Source organism: Trachypithecus francoisi, unplaced genomic scaffold (assembly GCF_009764315.1).
Source record: "Trachypithecus francoisi isolate TF-2019V2 unplaced genomic scaffold, Tfra_2.0 Lachesis_group17, whole genome shotgun sequence".
In the NCBI taxonomy this organism is placed as follows: Eukaryota; Metazoa; Chordata; class Mammalia; order Primates; family Cercopithecidae; genus Trachypithecus; species Trachypithecus francoisi.
The window spans coordinates 77,265,331-77,279,388 of NW_022681462.1; the positions used below are offsets into that span (position 1 = coordinate 77,265,331).

Here is a 14,058-nt window from a genome sequence, read left to right on the forward strand (position 1 = left end):
ATGCAAAGACTTCCACTGTTAACATTTCTTTCCATTCAGGATCTTTTTGCCTTTGTAGAAAGTGTCTTTTTAAATAGTTATTATAATACTGTATTTATATGATTTTTGTATTCTGCTTTTTTCCCTTAATGTTATACATAAGCATTTTCTGAGCAACGTTTCTAAGGCAGCTTGCTCCTTGCCGAGAGAATGGCAGATGCGTTGTATTGTACACTTGCAGTCAAGAAGTTCATCTCTGAGAAGGAAATGAGGGGCTGAGGTCCAGGGCATGGTGCAGTGCACACTTGGCACTTCTGTCTCTCCTCAGGCTGTTCGCCCCTCAGGACCTCTGCCTCTGATCAGACCCCTTCCCCTCTCAGTTTGCTGGCCATGCACCCTGGAACTGAAGTTCTTGGGACCCCAGGTCTCCTTGGATGTTGGGGGCTGCTAGGTGAGGTCATGGTAAAGACTCAGACCTGAACCCAGGAGCTCTCTGCCCAGAGCTGTGCCCATGCCAAAATACATATAATGAAACTTACCATTTTAACCTTTTGAAAGTGGGCAATTCAGTGATTTTAATATATTCACAGGGTTGTGTAATCTTCACCACTACTTAATTTAAAAATTTTTCATCACCCCAAAAGGAAAAGTTTTTATTACTCCAAAAGGAAACCTCATACCCATTGGCAATCACTCACTCCTCATTCTCCTCTTCACCCTGCTCCTGGTCACTGCTAATCCGTTCTCTGTCTCAATGGATTTGCCAGTTGGGCCCATTTCATATAAATGGAATCACACAACATGTGGCCTTTTGATCCTGGTTCCTTTCACTTAGCGTATCTTTGGGTTTTATCTGTGTTGTATGGATATTGGCATACTGTTTCAAGTATGAATGCATGTATTGGCATTCATTTTCATGGCTAATCATATTCCATAGCCTGTGTATGCCACATTTTGTTTATCCATCCATCCATTGATGAACACCTGGGTTGTTTCCACCTTTTTACTTTTGTGAATAGCGCTGTTATAAATATTTGTGTACAAGGTTTCATTTGGGTTCCTGTTTTCAATTATTTGGGGTGCATATGTGAATTGCTGCTGGCTCATATGGTAATTTGATGCTTAACCTGCAGGGATCCCCAGGCTGATTTTGTCCCTGCGGAATGTGTTAAGGGAGCCTTGCTTTCCTTGGGCAGTTAATGAACCTGTGAAGCCCTTTCTGTCCCAGTGGCCCCAAGTTCATCTCAGAAACCCTCTCTGAAAAGTGCTATCCTTTCTACATCCATGGCCAGCCTTACCTGCTGGTCAGGCAAAGCCTTCATCTCTTCCTTTCCGAATGTGAGCAATATCTGCTTGCTGCCAACGCTCCTTCTCCTCCTAAGCTAAGCTCCTGGGGTCCTCACCCCCATCTGAGCTAAAGCTTTTGTAGCAAAGAGATTAGCGAAGAGACAAACCCAGGAGCCATGGTCCAGCTCTCACCCTCCCAGGTCTGCAGAGGCCTTGTGGACTGCAGAGGTTTTTGCTAAGACTCTGACTCTTTTTTTTTTTTTTCTTTTTTTTATACTTTAAGTTCTAGGATACATGTGCATAACGTGCAGGTTTGTTACCTATGTATACTTGTGCCATGTTGGTGTGACTCTGACTCTTTTAATGACCTGGAACAGTTCCTCTGGGCCAGCCCTTTGGGGACAGGGAGTGGGGGCATGCGTCAGCCTGTGTTTCCTGGTGTCTTTGGATGTGTCTTGTCTCAGAGTAGGACATGATTTGATCCTGTGAGTGGAAGTGGAAATTTTAAGCTGTAATTGGAGTTTGGGATTTTCAAAAATAGAAAGAGATAAGAAAGAGGCTGGGCTTCAGCTGTCATCCGCTGTCCTCAGCTGGTGTTTTCCACATTGAAAACCTCCCCAGTTTTCCTTCTTTTCCTTTCAATTACATGATGATACTTGAAACAAGTACCAAGTTGGGGTTTTTTTTTAAACATAAGCTTATTTTTTTTTTCACTCTCCTTATCCACATAGTTCTTTAGTAGGAAAAAAAGATTTTAAGAAACTCCAATCTCTGCAAAGCATCTGGTAAATTTATATAAATCATAGCTTACATATTCTTCAAAGCCTTCTCACATGCCTTTCTCTCTTGTTTCCTCACAAAGCCCAGTTAGAGAGGCAGGATAGTTTTGCAAATAATAGTTTGTCTTTCTTTTATAGATGAAGAAAAAGAGTCCCCAGAGCTGGCTGATTTACTTAAGGTCACACATATTCTAGATGGCAGAATCAGAATTGGAACCCAGGTGTCCTGTCAACCCACGTGTCCTTGTCTTTGCCCCACAATGTCACCTCCTTGGGTACTCCTCCCTGTGTTCCCCATCCCTCCCTTCAGGCCAGCTTAGACGCCCCCAGGCTGTGTGTCTATACCCACATCAGAACCATCTATTCACCTGTCCTCACCTTCCCTAGACTGTGAGGTCTTACTCATCTTTGCACCTGCCACGATTCCTAAACCGCAGTAAGTACTCAGGAGTGCTGGTTGATAACAAGAGTGGATGTTTCTAGGAGCTTTATGATTGCCCATTCACAAGATGGTTTTAATTACATGACTCAGTGGAGAAATGAGAGGCCTGATGGCAGGAGTGATAGATGGCCATGGGCTGATGCATTCAGCCTCTTGTAGTTGCTCCTGGTGAGGGTTGGATAGGAGTCGAGTGGAGAGTAGGGGCTTGGATTTGCTTGGAGGAGGGGAGAGGAGGGAGTGTGGTCCAGGATCTGCGAGGGTTCCACCAGCTGCCTGCTTGAGCCTAAGCATGGACCTTGTTTTAAAGATACATCCTGCTGGGGCATGCACACAGAGAGCTCAGTGTGCCTCGGTGCTTTAATTGAGAGTCCCTCCATCACCCAGCCTACAGGAGGAGAAGCCATCTTGTTCAGCTGTAATTGACCCACCTGCTTGCTGGCAACACTGACACAGTGTCCTTAGAGGGAACTAATAGATGCCCTCTTTTAGCAAGCACAGATTGAACACCTGCTACCCACCAGGCTTTGGGCCGGGGCTGAGGGATACAAAAGCGGAGCAGGTACTGACCTCCCAGGGCACTCAGAGAGGTCGTGTCCTGGCTTTGGTGACTCATTTATAAAGCCTCTTGCAGGCCTATTCAAGGTCATAGCTTTATGTGTACTTAGCCCCAAATATCCCTCAGTACCTATCTGGCCTCCAAGACTCTCAGCCAAGCAAATGCCACAATTGAGCTATGACATGAATAATAGAAGGACAGAACCCCTCAGAGCTTATAGGAGGAGTGCACCAGAGCCTGTTGCAGCCCTGGAGGCAGAGCCCATGCATGGCTTCTGGGAAAGTCTGTGACCAAAGTAAGCAACCAGCATTTTATTTTCTATTGCAGTTTTTAAATACTGGGGAAAGATTTTTTTTTTTAAGTCAAAGCAAAACAGGATTGCAATCTGGGGGTGCCCAAGACTACCCTCAGGTTTAATAATTTGCTACAAGGACTGAGGACTCAGCAAAACTGTTAGAATCATGGTTATGGCTTAACTACAGTGAAAAGATACAGATTAAAACAGCAATGGGTAAAGGTGCACAGGAAGAGTCCAGACACAAGCTTCCAGTTGTCCTTTCCCAGTAGGTTGTACAGATACCACTTACTTCTCCTAGCAAGGTTATGAGGCAACATCACAGAGTATTGCCAAAGGGGAAAGCTCCCCCAAGCCTCGATATCCAGGGTTTTTATTGGGGGTCAGTAAATAGACATGGCTGACTACCTCATGATCTCCATGCCTTTCCAGAGGTCAAGTTGACTTGGTACCAGATGGCCCAAGGTCTTCACTATAAACCACATTGTTAGCATAGATTATCTGGTGTAACCCACAGCCCCAGGCAAACAAAGACACTCTTCTAGGCAGGACATTCCAAGGGGTTAGAGGTTACCTCCCGGGAGCTGGGCAAGGGCCAAACGTATCTTTGGGCATGGTTAATTCTTTATTGCATAAGAGTCACAGAAGTCCCTAGTACAGCTGCAGAGGCCCCAAAGCTCAAAGCAAAGGCAAAATCAAGACTTTGTCAGACATACAGAAGATATCTCTGAACTTCTGAGGTCATTTCAGAATTTAAGGAACAATTGTGTGTGTATTTGTGTGTGCATGTACAGGTATTTGTATGGATGGTGGTGTGTGTGCCTGCAGTGTGAAGCCATATGGATCCTGTGGACAGATCCACAGACACACAATGACAGTGGCCCAAGAGCCCCAGAGGAACTGTGGCAGCTGGGCAGGTGCAGTGCTGACTGTGAATGAACCATCTGTGACATCCCAGAGGTAGAAGTCATGCATTGAAAATGAGCATTTCTTTCCATGTGGGCCAATTGGTTTTCAGAGGCACCTTGTTACTGTCAGAATGAGTCACATGTGGGAGGCTGAGGGCCAGATTAAGTCTGTGAACTTAAAATCAGGCACTCAGTGAATCTAGAGTTTAAAATAAGAAGACAACCTCATTTGGGGGAAAGATTGAACCAGGAAATTAAATGGCTTCAAGGAGAAACAGAGGTTCCTGCCTGTGCTGGCCAAAGGGTTGTTGGTACAGAGGATTGGAAAAGCAGTCCTGCCTGGTTCCCGGGGACCTGCTGGTTTTGATGGGCTGTCTGATTCCCATTTAGCTGTCCAAAATTTTCAGTATTCACAGCTCATTGACACCTCTCTGAGCAATGTGGGGAGTTTTCCTCACGGCACATCGGGTACAGGGCTACTCACCCAGAAATGAGAATTTTGAAAAATACATATACAGTGGCTTGATGGCTCCAAGAAGCTGGTGACTTAGGCTTGCATATTTTGAAAATGTTTCCCGCTATATGATTTTGATGCTATAGATGGGGTGGCCTGAGGGACATAGCAAGTAATGAGGCTGGAAAGCTAGAGACAGGCCTGTTCTTGATGGTCTGGGATGCTATGCTAAGGAGTTTGTACTTATCTTAGAGGCAGTTAAAGTTTTTAGCAGCTGAGTGGCAGAGTCAGATTTGCAAATCAGAAAGACAACTTTGGCAGCCATATGTGGAATAAAAGGGGAAGAGCAGGAGATAGAGTGGGGTTGGGTTTAGGAGTCCACTGTAGTACTCCAGGCTTGAGGGGATGGAGGAGAAGCAGACTGAACTCAAAGAGCAGTTTTGGAGTTAGAACCAGCAGGATTTGGTCTGGTTGATGGGCTGGGTGAAGCTTCTTCATTTAGTGCTGCGAGGAGAGGAGACAGGTGATGACTCTGTTAACAGAAATAGGGGAACTTAAGGAAGGGAGCATGTTTGGGGAGAAGACAATGAAGCCAACCTTTGAAGGGTGAGTGAAATTCACATGGAGGTGGCCAATGGCATATTGTGTCTGAGTCTGGAAGCTAAGAGGAAAGTCGGGGCCTCTTAATCTGCAGGGGACAATTAAAACTAGGACTCTGGGAGATGCTATTCATCAGCTTATCCATAAACCACAGGCCTAGAATGAAGCACCATGGGTGTACGGTTTTGCTTCTTGGGGCTGCAGTCTTGGGGTCACCTTCCCAGCTGTATTAGTCCATTCTCACATTGCTATAAAGAAATACCAGAGACTGGGATAATTTATAAAAGAAATGAGGTTTAATTGGCTCATGGTTCCACGAGCTGTACAGGAAGCATGATGCTGGCATCTGTTCAGCTTTGGGGGAGAGCTCAGGAAACGTACAATCATGGCAGAAGGTGAAGGGGGAACAGGCTGGTCACATGGCCAGAGCAGGAGCAACAGAGCAAATGAGTGGGGAGGTGCCACACACTTTTAAACAACCAGATCTCACAAGAAGAACACACTGTCTATCACCAGAACAGCACCAAGAGGATGGTGCTAAACCGTTCATGAGAAATCCACCCCCATGATCCAGTCACCTCCCACCAGGCCCCACGTCCAACACTGGGGACTGAAGTTTAACGTGAGATTTGACTGGGGACGCAGATCCAAACCGTATCACCACCTGACTATGTCCTCTGCCTCCTAGAGCCCCATTCATGGTGAAGGCCTTCTGGAGCCCCTTCTTCTCGATTTCCACTTTCTGGGTGTGCAATACTCCCCAGCCAGCCTCCATCATGTCCACCTTTCTTAGATGGCCACTGTGGCAGGGAGGTCCCAGCAGTCAAGGAAAACCTCTTAGCATTTTAGGCATCAGAACTGGAGAGGTTCCAGTGCCCAGTACTCCCTTTTATAGATGGAAAAATTAAGATCCAGAGACGAAAGGACTCTGTGAAGGCCACAAAACTCATCTCTGGCACTACCCTCATGAGGCCATCCCAAGCTCCGTGACTCCCAGCTGGGCTCCTCTCCATAAGCTGAGTGCGGGTCTATTGTCTTACAGGACTACACGCGGGTGGTGTGCCCTGTGATCGATATCATTAACCTGGACACCTTCACCTACATCGAGTCTGCCTCGGAGCTCAGAGGGGGTGAGTCGGGCTGACACCTCCTCCCCAGTAAGCATTTTCTTTTCCTCCCAGTCACTGCTTTTAAGTGGGGAGAGTGAAGGAAAAGCTCTTAGTGGCTTGTCGAGAAAGCTCAGCGTGCAACCTGCACTATAATTACCTTAGCTTGGCCCTTACCACCAGGACTGTGGATGGAAGGGCTAGGGAGTGGGCAGGATGCTCCCAGCACCCAGAGCTCCAGCTGTAAGACTGGGCTCACCTCAGGGCCCAAGAACGTAATGGGAGCAAGGATTTCCCAGCTACATGCGGCCTGCATTGCTCTGATGCCAGCAGCGAGTACCACCCTCTCCTAGAGACATGTGATTATTCTGTTAACAGGAGTAGGGACTTTAGGGAGGGGAGCATGTTTGGGGAGACCCACCCCAGCTCTCCACACAGGACCCACTGTTGCCCCCACTGCAAGAATGACTTTTAGGTGGCTCAGGTAGTCTAGGAGCCTCTCACCAACCTCCTGCTCACACCTTCCTGAGACTCAGTGCCGAAGCCCACATTCCATGACTATCCATCCTGTCATCCTCAGGCCCTACCCCTAGCTCTTTATCCCCTGCCCTTTATTTCTAACCCTACACAGCAGAGAAGGCTCAGAGAGGCAGTAGTGGGTAAAGGAAGAGCAGGAAGCTGTGAGTGGAGTTTGACAGCCATGCTGCTGGTCAGCCTAAGGAAACCTGTAATCCAGGCACCGGCCTCTTTGAGACCTGCCTCTCCAGGACCTGGGTGCATTCATGACCTTCTGGAGAAGGTGCAGAATGAGCAAGTGCTTTTGAGAGACCAAAACAAGTGGGTTGGTGCTGTGTTGTAGGGTTTGACTGGAGCCTCCACTTCCAGTGGGAGCAGCTCTCCCCAGAGCAGAAGGCTCGGCGCCTGGACCCCACAGAGCCCATCAGGTAAGTGGGAAGGGTCTGTGCAGGGGTGGGTGGACCATCGCCACTGAATCCTGTCGAGTGTAGGGAGGTGCTCAATATCAGATGTCAAAGCATCAAGCAGACAAAGGGAGCCTTTGCCAGGCCATATCCACTTTTGCCTTTATTTTAGGAGGTTTCTATCCTCTTGGGGACTTCTCGCTAAGGGGATGGGGGCCGGCAGAGCCGGTGCTGAGGTGTGCTGCCCACTTTCACACATGCCGTGATGTCCTTGTGCCTCCTGCTAATGTCGGAGCCCAACATTGGTTGAATGGTCCCATTGGGCCTCTAATGAGGGGAAAGATGGTCCTTTAGGGTCAGGAGCAAAGTCCCAGGGTCTTGGATGTCAGAATTCAGCCCAGGAAAATTGAGTCAGCCGCTGCTATAAGTGGAGGGCAATATGAAGGCCACTGTGACGTGTTCATAAGCACAGCTGCCCTGTTCTCTACAGGAACATGACAGTGGCTTGAACTCTGGAAGCTTTGCCGGGCTGTGGATGGCTTTGTCCTAACCCACATCCTCTTTTCCAGGCCCCACTGTGACCCACAGCATATGGTGGCTAGGGCTTTGCATGGGGCCTGGGGACCAGCTGAGGGCTTGAAGTAGAATAGAGCAATTGGCTACCACACAGGGGAGCCTGTGGTCTCAGCAAGTGGCCACCACACAGGGGAGCCTGTGGTCTCAGCATCAAGAGTGATAGTCTTGGTGTCCTACCTACTGGACAGTAAGTCGTTCCTGGCCGTTCCAGGCCTCTTGGGAATACTTAAGCTAAAACAAATCTGCCTCAGGCAGGGCAGCAGGAGAATAAGAAGTGCATGGATAGAAACAGAGGCCACTGGATTTCTCAGTCCAGATTAGGGATGCCCAGGAGTAACCAAAGGCATCACTGTGTCTCTGGTGTTGGCACATAGTAAATATTTAATCAGTTTTGGTGCATTGGCTTAAGTCAAATTGAGGACAAAGGGACCAGCAAGAGCCAAAAATGGGAATATGAATGGTGACCTTCCAGATGGGGGTGGGGACTCTGAGAATTCTACTGTGGGGCAGGACCTTGGTCTCATCTACCTGACGGCCCCTCCTTGCTCCTCCAGGCTTCTCTATTTGGACAGATACCAAGAGGGAGATTGGAGCCAGATGGCACCTGGGACAAAGTCCTTCATTTGTAAAGGGAGAGGGACGAGGAGCTTCTTCTTATGCTGAGCATCACACAGCTCATATCAGCTCCTCACCAGCGGCAGTGCATGGTGTGGGCGTGGGAAGAGCAAAGGGTCAAGGTGATGCTGTGCAACTCCCATGGGGTTTTCCTGCCTCTGTCCCAGGGGTATCGTTCTCAGGACAAGTTCTCTTCTTGTGGGACAGCTCTGCTCATCAGAGGGCACTTGTTTCCCAGGATGAAGCCAGTTCTCAGGGAACAGCAGGATGTGGCAGCATCAGGAGACCTGGGCTTCTGACCAGCTGTCCATCAATTCCTTGTTTGATATGGAATAAAACTCCCTTCACCCTCTGGATCCGCTGAATGGGGGCCAGGTCTTTGAGGGTTTGCCCACCTACCCAGCCACTGATTATTAGCTTGGAATCTGTTCCCCTCCTGCCTTCCTTGGTAGCCCCTTTTCAGGCATTTCTCTGGCATCTCTGCAGGGAAGGTTGGGAACTGGGGCCAAGAAAAGGAAAAAAAAATATGAGGATGTGTGAGTTTGCTAGGGCTGCTGTAACAGCATACCACACACGGAGCTCCTTAAACAACTGAAATGTATCATCCCACAGTTCCGGAGGAGAGGTCTGAGATCAAGGTGTCCACAGGGTTGCTTCCTTCTGAGGGCTGTTCTAAGCCTCTCTCCTTGGCCAATAGAGGGCCGTGCCTTCCCTGTATCTCTTCACATCCTCTTCCTTCTGTGTGTCTGTCTCTGAGTCCAAATTTCCCCTTTATATAAGGACACCAGTCATATTGGGCTCATTACCTCATTTTAACTTGATTACCTCTGTAAAGACCTTGTCTCCAGTTACAGTCACATTCTAAGATACTGGGGAGTTAGGACTCCAGCATATCTTTCTAAGAAGGAATTCAACCCATAACAGAGGCATAAAGAGGAAAGAAAAGGAGAGAGAGCCCAGTTTCAGGAAGCAGATGTGCTGCTACCAAGTGCTGCCTCAGCCCTTCTCCTCTGCATGGTCGGTAACCCACTGTCCCTTCTCCAAGTAACAGAGCTCCCAAGAGAGCCCTGCTGTGCGGATCCTGTGGAAGAGGCTGGGGGAAGCTCCCCGGGTCATCAGAATAGCTGGGGTCCGGAGTGAGCCCTGTGTCCCCATGGGAGGTATGCTAATGAGTGAATTTGCCTGTCTGCAAGGTCAGGAGATTTATAATCACAGGGAAAATCCCTGGAGCTTGTTCTCATTTTAGGTAACTGGAAAATGTACTGGCCCTTCTCGAGAGGAACAGAAATGGGAAGGAAATGAGAGTGTTCTTCCCCCAGTGGGGTTTTCTTTCCCCAAATAGGAAATGGGTATTTCAGACTCAAGGGGCTGAAGAGTTTGAGAGTGATCCCCCCACTAGAACTGATCCCCTCTCTTTTTCTCCCAAATGCACAGGACTCCTATCATAGCTGGAGGGCTCTTCGTGATCGACAAAGCTTGGTTTGATTACCTGGGGAAATATGATACGGACATGGACATCTGGGGTGGGGAGAACTTTGGTGAGTCCCTGCCTCTGCATCCTGACCTATGCTGTTCTATACACCCTGGGGGCTGGGGCGGGGACCTCTATGGTTCTGGATCCAGCACCAAGCTGTCAGAGAGTCACACGTGCTTGGGATGAGGTCCTGGGAGATGGTGAGTTACTCTTTTGGGGTAAAGCCAGTAGGATGCTAAAGGAATAGTTGTTGGAGGGCGTTGATAACAAGGGAATCTCTCCATGGGGCTACATGGATGTTGAGGACCGGGAAACACGCTCTGACAGACTGTTAGGGGAAAGCTGAGATGCAAGAGCCAGGAAGACCAAGGAAGAACACCAAGTCTGAGGGGTCAAGTACCAGCTTGAGCTAGGAGTGATACACTTGAAAATTCGGAGTGGGAAGGAACTTGAGGAGAAAGAATGAGGAACAGGAACAACAGTGACATCCATTAACATCCATTAAAGTCTGTTGGCTTCTCTGATTGCAGCACTCAGTTTTGGATAATGAGGAGGGTCTGGGGATATTTCACCCTTATCTTATAGTGGGAGAGGAAGGGGTGAGGAAGGGGGCTGGGTTACAGGACCCAAAACTGTACAAACAGATGGTTGTGTCCGGTCATGGTGGTATAGAGCTGAGGCTTGCAGCCACAGGAGAAACAGCACAGTCAGAAAGACCCATTCCATCTAGCTAGTGATACTTAATACCTCATTTCCCTTGGTATTAAAGGTGTGACTTCAGGATACTACCTCTACTTCTTGGGGTTGTTAAAAGCCATTGAAGTAAGTGTGTAAAATCTTGACACCATGCGGGCATAATACATGTCAGTTCCCTCCAGCAGGTGAGACCTAGGAGATCACTAGGATAGAAGCGGCATGAGGGCAGGGGTTGGGGTCCATTTTGTTCCTGGCTGTCTCCAGTGTTTAGCATAGTGGCCGCCGGGTAGGAGGCCCTCTGTAACTATTTGTTGAATGAACACATCACGGTAGAGTAAAAGGAAGCATCCCAAAGTGTCAGGACCTTCCCCTGTCTGGGCACTGTGGCACATGTCTGGCACGGGCTCTCTGAGCAGGGGTGCAGGCCAAGAGAATGATCCATGGGGCACATCCCAACATTTAGCAATAATGCATGCATTGTCCGCTGCCATTGTTTTCTGCTGTTTCTGCCTCCAGGGTGTTTCATGGCTTTCTCCCTCAGTCACTGAGAGTTATTTCCTGGAAATTTATGGCTTCTGGCCTGACCCACAGCATCTGTTCTCCCAAACTGGGCAGTGTAGTGAAATGCATCAGAAAAGTCAGTTTCCTGCTATACAGGGTCCAGACTGGATGCCCAGCAAACAAAACAGAAAAATACCCAACACCCGCACAAAATCGAATCCCTTCCCTGGGACCCAGCCCACGAAGGCCTTCTGGAATGTGATAGGGTGCTGTTGGTGTGGGGTTCAAGGCTGGGTCTGCCTGCACCAGCTCAGGAGAACTTGGAGCAGGTGGACCTTTGGTGTTCTCAGTGGGGCAGGGATTTCTCTCTTATGGGGCGGAGCCCATTTTTATGTCTTGACGACCTCGGTATTTCTTATAGTTAGTGATTTGTTCCAGCCTTTCTCTCAGCCATCAGATGAATCCTCTCTACAGCATTTCTTATAGACAGCAGCCATCCAATCTCTGCTGAAATGCTTCTTATAATGATGCATTCACTACTTCACTGTTTGGCATATTCTGTTGTAGATAAATTTTTTGTTGAACTATTAGAGAATTCTTGTAAGTCAAAGCCCAGCTACCCCATCTTCTGTCTGTCGGGGCTTGTTCTGCCCTCTTGAACTGCACAAAGTGAGTATGATTCTTCTTCCACATGGAAATTCTATTTGGATTCAGGCAGCATGAATTTCAAGGATGGCACAGTCTGGTCCATTTTGGTATCGGTAGCAATACCTTTCCTTATAGCAGTGTTAACACACATCTGCTCAAATCAAGTAGCAATCTCATCTAGCTGGCTTCCGACTCTTTTGGCATCAACAAGGGCTGATTGGAATAGAGAAGATGGAAAGGGTGCTGGGAGGTGTGGGAGAGACATTTACAATCCATCACAAAATTTTTAAACCACAAAAAAAGCACTGCCAACAGCTATCACAGGAAACACTTCGTTTTTCCCCGCCCCAACATTCCATTATGTTATAGCCAGCTAACAGCACTTTGAAAGCCATTTCTGGATTTTGTTTTTGGCATTTTATATGCCAGAAAATGCAGTGCTTTTCCAGTGGTGGCTGTATCACTTGGACAGTGTTACATCTGCAGGTGGGGATAACAAGGCACCTGAGTACGTGAAGGGGGAATTTGAAAGAGGGTCTCGGTGAAGATCAGGGATTTGGATGGGGTGTGTGAGTGATACTCCAGCTGCGAAGGGGAGATGCCACTAAGGGGTGAAGAAAGGAGTCCCAGCTCCAGAGTGTGGCAGGAGGGGCCTCCTACCCACCAAGTCACCAAGTCCTGCAGATCAACTGCCCTCAGCATCACTCACATCCATCGCTTTCTCTCCATCTGCCCCAATACTCTCCCCAGCAGTCCTCCATCTCTATTGTACTATGGAATCTGAGCTCTCACACCCCTGCCAAAGTGCTTGTTTTGAAATGTAAACCTCCTCGCCGCTTCCTGCCTGGCCTTCTCAGTGGCTCCCTCTTGTGCTAAGGGGACTCCCACACTCCTCAGCTGGATCCCTCCCTCCCATGGCCTCGCCTGCCTCTCCAGCCTCATCAGCCTGCTCCTGCCTCAGCCTTAGGTCCAGAGGTACCAACAGAACTTCCCACCCTTCCCAGAGTGAGCCCAACCCACTATTATGACCTAGCTTCCCTTTTCTACCGAACTCACTCTGCTGCAGAAGCTGACCTTCTGCAGGACTCAGCCCTGGGGCCACCTCCTCTAGAACCAGGAAGCTTTCCGTGCCCTACCTCTGGCCCACCCTCTCCCTCACTGTGCACCCTTCAGCACCGGGTTCTCTTCTCCATCACTGCACAGAGCCCTTGTATGTGCTTGTCTCTTTCTTCGTCTGTGCCTGCCGCCCAGCCTTCTACCAAACCTGAGGCTCCTTACAGGCAAGATCATTCACCTAACTTCGCATTCTTGAGCCAGCAATGGTAGAAACTGCTCACTAAATGTGGGTTCAAAAAGCCGGAGACTGAATGGGAAGGGGTTTCAAGATGGGAAGGGCAATATGTATGAGGCTCCATTTAAAATAAGTTTCACTGGATTAAATGGAGCCCTACAGAGACATGTTTAAGGATTCCCTTTAAAGACAATAGCAGCGGGTAGAGACATCTTTCCTTTCTAAGTAATAGAATTTCTGTGTGTTCTAGATAATGTTTGCGTATGTCGTGTGGTCTTTATTTCACAGCACAAAGATGCATGAGATGATTGGGACAGGCTCTGGCCAGAGTGACTGTGACCTACTCAATAGCATGTTGCCCCCCCCCACCCCATCTTGGTTTTCATGAGTTAGAAGCAGCCACTGATGGATTGGCTGCGGTGGCCATGTGAAAGCCGTGTCTCACACACTCACATGCCCTGACCTCAGTGCCACCATTTCCAAAGTATTTCTAAGGTGAGCTGAATAGTTTTGATCATTACATGTGCATTTCAGCCTATGAGCAGATGTTAGGGAAATGTGGCTTTTAGATTTTTTTTCCAGAAGTTGATTTGCATTAAAATTGGATGCTTAAACTGCAATTTACATAACACAGTGTACATGTAATGTATCTACTTTGAGCTGCATCCTACTTTTAGCTTTTGGTCTTTAGAGATAAAAGGAATCTGTTAGAGAGAGAGTACATGCGTGTGTGTGTGTGTGTGTGTGTGTGTGTGTAAAAGGAATCTGTTGCCCTAGTGTAAAGTCTGTGTGTGTGTGTGTGTGTGTAGGGGTGTGTGTGTGTGTGTGTGTGTAGGTATGTAAGTGGTACATATTTCCAAAAAGGAGCCCTTGGCACATATATGAAGGACAAATATGGGATTCCTGAATTTAGAATGGGGGATTTCCAAAG

At 48.2% G+C, this 14,058-nt stretch overlaps 1 protein-coding gene across 4 annotated transcripts in view; it reads left to right on the plus strand.

Moving 5' to 3' along the window:
- GALNT14 (polypeptide N-acetylgalactosaminyltransferase 14) overlaps window positions 1-14,058 on the plus strand; it is a 234,916-nt gene that overhangs the window by 193,330 nt on the left and 27,528 nt on the right. For all 4 annotated transcript variants that reach the window (XR_004428407.1, XM_033176134.1, XM_033176133.1 and 1 more), the window contains exons 7-9: window positions 6,343-6,430; window positions 7,266-7,350; window positions 9,952-10,055. Coding sequence is in view for 3 of the 4 variants with exons in the window: in XM_033176134.1 (XP_033032025.1) it covers window positions 6,343-6,430; window positions 7,266-7,350; window positions 9,952-10,055 (277 nt within the window). In the remaining variant the exon portion in view is untranslated. The remainder of the gene's footprint in view (window positions 1-6,342; window positions 6,431-7,265; window positions 7,351-9,951; window positions 10,056-14,058) is intronic.